Source organism: Oncorhynchus gorbuscha, linkage group LG18, assembly GCF_021184085.1.
Source record: "Oncorhynchus gorbuscha isolate QuinsamMale2020 ecotype Even-year linkage group LG18, OgorEven_v1.0, whole genome shotgun sequence".
NCBI classification, from domain to species: Eukaryota; Metazoa; Chordata; class Actinopteri; order Salmoniformes; family Salmonidae; genus Oncorhynchus; species Oncorhynchus gorbuscha.
The window spans coordinates 19,913,168-19,921,104 of record NC_060190.1 but is presented as its reverse complement, the minus strand read 5'-3'; the positions used below and the strand labels follow the sequence as shown (position 1 = coordinate 19,921,104).

Below are 7,937 nucleotides of genomic sequence, written 5' to 3'. Positions count from 1 at the left end.
TGATGGCCACTCCAATACATTGACTTTGTTGTCCTTAAGCCATTTTGCCACAACTTTGGAAGTATGCTTGGGGTCATTGTCCATTTGGAAGACCCATTTGCGACCAAGCTTTAACTTCCAGACTGATAACTTGAGATGTTGCTTCAATATATCCACATAATTTACCTTCTTCAATGTGCCATCTATTTTGTGAAGTGCACCAGTCTCCCCTGCAGCAAAGCACCCCTACAACATGATGCTGCCACCCCTGTGCTTCACGGTTGGGATGGTGTTCTTTGGCTAGCAAGTCTCCCCCTTTACCCTCCAAACATAACAATGGTCATTATGGTCAAACAATTATATTGTTGTTTCATCAGACCAGAGGACATTTCTCCAAAAAGTACGATCTTTGTCCCCCTGTGCAGTTGCAAACTGTAGTCTGGCTTTTTTTAATGGCAGTTTTGGAGCAGTGTTTTCCTTGTCGATATAGGACTTTGTTGTACTGTGGATATAGATACTTTTGTACCTGTTTCCTCCAGCATCTTTACAAGGTCCTTTGCTGTTGTTCTGCAATTGATTTGCACTTTTCGTGGTCGCGTGGTGTTTATACTAGCGTACTATTGTTTGATGAACGTGGTACCTTCAGTCATTTGGAAACTGCTCCCAAGGATGAACCAGACTTGTGGAGGTCTACAATTTGTTTTCTGAGCTCTTAGCTGATTTCTTTTAATTTTCCCATGATGTCAGGCAAAGAGGCACAGTGTTTGAAGGTAGACCTTGAAATACATCCACAGGTACACCTCCAATGGACTCAAATGATGTCAATTAGCCTATCAGAAGCTTCTAAAGCAATGACATAATTCTCTGGAATCTTCCAAGCTGTTTAAAGGCACAGTTAACTTAGTATATGTAAACTTCTGACCCACTGGAATTGTGATACAGTGAATTATAAGTGAAATAATCTGTCTGTAAACAATTGTTGGAAAAATTACTTGTGTCATGCACAAAGTAGAAGTCCTAACCGACTTGCCAAAACTATAGTTTGTTCACAAGACATTTGTGGAGTGGTTGAAAAAACGAGTTTTAATGACTCAAACCTAAGTGTATGGACACTTCTGACTTCAACTGTAAATATGCATTATGAAGTAGTGGAACATATTTATGTTTCAGTTATGTATAGATACACTACATGACCAAAAGTATGTGGTCACCTGCTTGTCGAATGTCTCATTCCAAAATCATTGGCATCAATATGCAGTTGACCGGGGCAGCTCTAGCAGGGCAGAAATGTAAGGAAAATACTTGTTGGAAAGGTGGCATCCTATGACGGTGCCACGTTGAAAGTCACTGAGCTCTTCAGTAAGGCCATTCTACTGCCAATGTTTGACTAGGGCGATTGCTCGACCGTGTGCTCGATTTTATACACCTGTCAGCAACGGGTGTGGCAGAAATAGCCAAATCCACTAATTTGAAGGGGTGGTCATATACTGTTGTATATATGGTGTCCATTTGGATCATGAAATAGTGTAACACTGTATAGTCAAATGAGTGGCATTGACCGAAGACCTTCCCCCTTTCAGAGGCAAAAACATGAAACACCTTGACCGTCAGCAATGCACGAAGAAAGGGTCAAATATACGGTAACATACACTGTTGTTAATACTCAGCTACCACGGTGAAGATGAACAAAAAATACATCAAATGTAATACTATCCATGTAGTATCTAATCGCAAGAGAAGCCATAGTTTTCAAATGGTTGATATTGACAAATGGGGTTACACAGTACCCCTTCTGAGCGCATGCACACACAGACACACACTTAAAATCTCCAAAACACACTTTCATCCAAATGAAATGCATTTTCGTGTCAAGTCACAAACATACAAGGTAAAAAGATGGAGAGAGGCAAAATAACTAAGGAAGGAAGCTTTGACTTCCAGGTGTCCTGCATAGCCTCGACTGAAGAGGCACAGGACGTTAATTTCCCTCATAGGTCTATGAGAAAATACACCTCATGAAAAAACAACACACAATACAACAACATTGCTGACATTAAAATCCTGGCGATTCCCTAAAAACCAATTAAGCCTGTGGCCCTTTTTGACTCAACATTATGAGTGGGTCTATCTTTAAAGAAAGTATAAAAACAGAGAACAGTGGACAGCAATTAGTTCATTGTTGAATACGGCACGCTAGTTTTATAGAAAGGGATTCTTGTCTTTCAGAATGGATAAAGTTAGAAAAAAGAACACCACTTCAATGTCACTGGTAAATAGTTTAACAACCTGTGGAATTCTGACCCTTTTCACACTACTGTACCAAGCCAAACTGTACTGTGTTTAACTGTTTTTTCCCCACATGGTCATTTTGAACACAGTTCCAACAACCATAGTGGATGCTTAACCAGGCCAGTGCAGTACAGCTTGGCTTGGGTCTTCTCAGTAGTAGTGTGGGAAGGGTATTACTGAAAACTGCACTGCTGAGCCCTTTGCAGAGAGTAGACTAATCAGGTGTGTTAGAGCAGGGCACTGCGAACAATACATTTGTTTCCTTCTTTCTTTGCCCTCCCTTTCTCTCACTCTTCTCTCTCCTGTACACGTTTGTGTCCAGAAATTCTTGCATGCACCTAGGGCCCGCGTCACAAATTCACAAGTGAAGTCATTGCATTGAACTCGCCTAAGGATACATTCCACTCTCTGATGAATGTCTCTCGTTATACAGTGCCACGTTTCTTGGTTACTGATTGTCCCAATTCTGTTTCCATACAATGTGCTTCTAAATCAAAAAGGCAAGTATACTAGCTAGAAAGTAGTGTATCAAAAACTTGAGTAAGTCACTTTTCTCAATAGAAAAAGAGAACAAAATACATCTTTTCATAGCAAGAGGGGTTCCTCTGCAAATTTCACAGCAATTCCTCTCTCAGCATCCCACCCTTTCCCCTAAAAATCAGTAACACACTGCCTCCCGGCACACACTGCGAACACACACCAACACACCCCTTCAATCCTCTTACATTATATACAGGACATTTCCCCACATAGGATTTCACAGAAATAATAATATAGTAACAAAACAAAGTGCCAACAAAGCTGCCATTACAGGTGGCCATTATAAGTGTCTAACCACAATATACACTATTCTACTTAAAAGGCAGCATACATTTTTTAACAAAACATGTTTTTTTCCTTCTTTTTTTTTGCTGGTGTATAAAACAGTAACATTTGACGTTGACAACAACATCCATTTTATACTGGGAACACAGGTTTGTAACTGGACAGTTTCCACAGGAAAAGGACTAGGGGGTTTGTTTCCGTTTTTTGCTTAGTCAGAGCAGGGCTGGGTTCCAATCTGGTGGATTACTCCCAGCCTTCCCCACTACCTTTAGCAACTTGGAGAGCCCACGGAGCTGAATGACTTGGAGTTGGATTCATTTCAAACTTAGACTTAGAAATGTATTTCTAATAATTACATTTTGAAACATTGGGAACCAACATATAAGGACCTATAATCTTCACTTCATGGAGCCATTACCATATTGATGGCCTCAATACCTAGTAAATACAAATATTAAAAGGACAGAACGGAAGGGAGTGATTTTTCAGAATGTATTCCAGCTTGTCTCTCTCTATGGAATATGAGGACTGTTCAAAGGGAACAGAATTATTTTTTTCAGAATTGAACCCAGCCCCATTCTCTCTATGGGAGATGAGGTTCGTTTTAAAGGACGGAAGGAAAGGAGTAATTTTTCAGAATGGAAACCAGCCCATCTCTCTCTATGGGAGATGATAAAGTCTGTTCAGGGGTCAGGGTTTAAGGAGAAGGGGGTAGCTGCAGCCCAATTTGTCGACCGGCGTATAGGCGAGTGGATGTGTTCGAAAGGAAAGTAATTGGCGTGTGGAAAGGAGTGGGTGTGTCGAAAGGAAAGTAATGGGCGTGTGGAAAGGAGTGGGTGTGCTGAAAGGAAAGTAATGGGCGTGTGGAAAGGAGTGGGTGTGTCGAAAGGAAAGTAATGGGCGTGTGGAAAGGAGTGGGTGTGTCGAAAGGAAAGTAATGGGCGTGTGGAAATGAGTGGGTGTAAAGCGCTCTGTTGCAGGCTAGACGTTTTAGTCCGGTTCTTACCACACAACTATCGTACTGCGAGAGTTTGGACTTGAGTCTGAATCATCCAGAGGATGAGTCTGAGTCGCATTTCGCTGGTAGTTAAACACAAATAATTGTAGATTTTTAGTTGTAAAACTGACGATTGTTTATTTTTTATTAAAAGTACTGATGATGGGCGTACTATTGCTTGTATGCATGTGCTCACTGTGACGGTCACCCTGATATTGGCTACTAATTAGCTACTTCCCACGCCGGGACAAGCACTTGGAAAGCGAGAGCAAGGACACTGTGTCCAGGTGTTGTTGCCCTTCATGTCATGCCCAGTGAGTAGACTGTATGTATGTATCAACGTGAAATCTCGATGGTTATCAATATTAGTTATTTCTTGTGTAGGCTTCTATCCTACTTGAAATAAAATCATAGGAGAGAAGAAGAAAATTGGCACGTTATCTACCGCTGGTGACAACTTGACACAGCTGCTCAGTGGGAAGCACCTCCGGTCAGCAGGCAACTCGATACAAAACCGGTGCACCGGTCGGCGGCTTACGAACTAGTATCAGCCATGCAAAAGGGTCTTGAGGGGCAACAAGTCTGCTCAATTAGCTGATTATCTTTCCAATCACCCACTCCTTTCGACACACCCACTTGCCCATACTCCGGTTGCCATATTGGGCTGCAGCTACCCATACTTGGGTTTATGTGGCAGTGATATGTCACATGGCGGGCTTGGTGTAGCCAAAGATGCCAACAGGGAAGTGCTTGACGTGAGTGGGCCACTGGGCAGCCAGCTGGAAAAACTTGACATCATTCCACTCCACGCCGTCAATGGACACTATGGAGAGTGGGAGCGAGAGAGAGAAAGGAGAAAGAGACGCAAAAATGTTAATTTCAACCACTTGGTGGCGATATTGCACTTGTTAAAGACTCAAAGATTGAATTGAGGCTATTCGGGGAATTCACATGAACCTATGTGTGTGTGTCTTCAGCATGTACACTACAGTATGTGTTAAAACAGGATAAGTATATAGTATACATGTATGATTGAACATGTTGGTGCATGCTTGCGTTGAAGGGATGCAGAGTGGGGTGTTTGGGTAGGGCTGTGGCAGTCATGACATTTCGTCAGCCCCGTTTATTGTCTAATTACTGTCGGGCTCACGGTAATTGCCCGTTAATTAACATAAACATGTTTAGCCTCCACGCATACAAGCCTCTGATGTGCGCCTTTGGAACATCTACATTTAATATACACCATCATAATACATCAATTTCGAAGGAAACATTTTTCAAAGGAAACATTATTTGGTAAAGACAATGTATTTCAGAAGAAGAGAATAGATGTCATCTGGCTATGCGCCATGCCATAGCCTGTATGCTAGTTCATTTAGCATGCAAGATATGCATAAAAGTCCCGTGGCGTTATTTTATTATTTTATTATATGATTTTATAGTAAGAAGAATATAATTGAACTTAGCTGAATAAAATAGAAAGGATATTTTTCCTATTCCGGAGCGACTGCGCATATGAAGTGGCTATGTTGAGCGTAAAAGTGATCATTTGAAACAGGTCCTATATGCTAGATTTAGATTTGAAAACTTTAGTTGTGTTTATACAAACCTTACAATGTCTTAGAAATCAAAACATATATGGGCTGCATGATGCGACTATAGACTATTGATGATTTGAGAAAGTTCCAAAGAAAAGCTTCCGCTCGTTCCTTGCCTCAGGCTGCACACGCTGCTCTCTCATCAAGTGCACTCGAATAGTAAAATGGGGCCGCTTTCCACGGTTCATTTTTCAATCATGCCAGGTAGGCTATTCCGGTATTATAGTGGAGCATGTTCTTAATATGAGCAGCTGAGAAATAAATAGAGTAGCGGCTGGGTTCCTCCTCTTTTTGGTGGCAACCATCGAAACTCTGCTTTCACACGGGATTGCATATCGAAATGTCTGGACATAGTACCAGTCAAAAGTTTGGACACACGTACTCATTCAAGGGTCTTTATTTTTGAAAACTATTTTCTACATTGTAGAATAATAGTGAAGACATCAAAACTATGAAATAACACATGGAATCATGTAGTAACCAAGAAAGTGTTAAACAAATCAAAATATATTTTAGATTTTCAATTCTTCAAAGTAGCCACAGCTTTGCACACCCTCATTCTCTCAACCAGCTTCACCTGGAATTATTTTCCAACAGACTTGAAGGAGTTCCCACATATGCTGAGCACCTGTTGGCTGCTTTTCCTTCACACTGTGGTCCAACTCATCCCAAACCATCTCAATTGGGTTGAGGTTGGGTGATTGTGGAGGCCAGGTCATCTGGTGCAGCACTCCATCACTCTCCTTCTTGGTCAAATAGCCCTTACACAGCCTGGAGGTGTGTTGGGTCATTGTCCTGTTGAAAAACAATTCATAGTCCCAACTAAGCGCAAACCAGAAACCAGATGGGATGGCATACCACTGCAGAATGCTGTGGTAGCCATGCTGGTTAAGTGTGTCTTGAATTCTAAATAAATCACTGACAGCGTCACCAACAAAGCACCATTACACCTCCTCCTCCACGCTTCACGGTGGGAACCACACATGCAGAGATCATCTGTTCACCTACTCTGCATTTCACAAAGACATGGCGGTTGAAACCAAAAATCTCAAATTTGGACTCATTTCCAGATTTTCACCGGTCTCATGTCCATTGCTCATGTTTCTTGGCCCAAGCTCTTCTTATTGGTGTTCTTTAGTAGTAGTTTCTTTGCAGCAATTCAACCATGAAAGTCTCCTTTGAACAGTTGATGTTGAGATGTGTCTGTTACTTGAACTCTGTGAAGCATTTATTTGGCCAGCAATATTTGAGGCTGGTAACTCTAATGAACTTATCCTCAGAGGTGATTCTGGGTCTTCCTTTCCTGTGGCGGTCCTCATGAGAGCCAGTTTCATCATAGCGCTTGATGGTTTTTGCAACTGCACTTGAAGAAACATTCAAAGTTATTGGAAAGTTTCTGGATTGACTGACCTTCATGTCTTAAAGTAATGATGGACTGTTGTTTGCTTATTTGAGCTGTTCTTGCCATAATATGGACTTGTGTCTTTTACCAAATAGAGCTATCTTCTGTATACCACCCTTACCTTTTAACTTTTAACAAGGCACACCTGTTAATTTAAATGCATGCCAGGTCACTACCTCATGAAGCTGGTTGAGAGAATACCAAGAGTGTGCAAAGCTGTCATCAAGGCAAAGGGTGTGTAAGAATATTTCGAAGATAAATACACAATGCAGAGAACGAGGTCAAGAGAGTACTAACGATCAATGGAAATAGTGTTTTTTCTGTAAGAGAGAATTATTGATCTATGGGTCAGAGACATGGTAGGAATTTGTCTCGTCATTGAGCCTGAAATATGATACTTACTATTTGGTCATTGGCCCAGTTTTAATGCAAGGAATTCTAATTGGTCAACCACAGGCTAAGGCTGGGTTATAAAACTACATCCTGTCCCTTTGTTCTGTGGCGAGAATCACAGGAGAGAATCACTGAGGACAGGGGAGCATGAACATCTACCATCTACCTCCCCGCATGAATTGTTCTCTTTGAATCAACATATTTTCCTCCCCTGATTTGCTTTTGGGTTTGTGTAATTGAAGAGGAACGTCAACTGCTAACAGGTGGCTAATTTGAAGAATCTCAAATATAAAATATAGTGTTCGGGAACATTGATAGCAACATGTTTTCACAACGAAACATAATTAATTTAAACTGTTGACAGCCCCTCTCTCTGCACGCTCGAGAAAGGAATAAAGGAGAGAGGAGATGGAAAATCACAGTGGTGAGATATTCTGTAGCTAAATGTAACGTG

General features: G+C 41.4%; 1 protein-coding gene across 4 annotated transcripts in view; it reads right to left on the bottom strand.

Moving 5' to 3' along the window:
• Nucleotides 1-1,615: 1,615 nt before the first annotated feature.
• The window catches only part of LOC124003073 (phosphofurin acidic cluster sorting protein 2-like), an 82,157-nt gene continuing 75,835 nt past the window's right edge, over nucleotides 1,616-7,937 (bottom strand). For all 4 annotated transcript variants that reach the window (XM_046311106.1, XM_046311108.1, XM_046311109.1 and 1 more), the window contains one exon: nucleotides 1,616-4,913. In XM_046311106.1, the coding sequence (XP_046167062.1) occupies nucleotides 4,795-4,913 (119 nt within the window). In that variant the 3' untranslated portion in view covers nucleotides 1,616-4,794. The remainder of the gene's footprint in view (nucleotides 4,914-7,937) is intronic.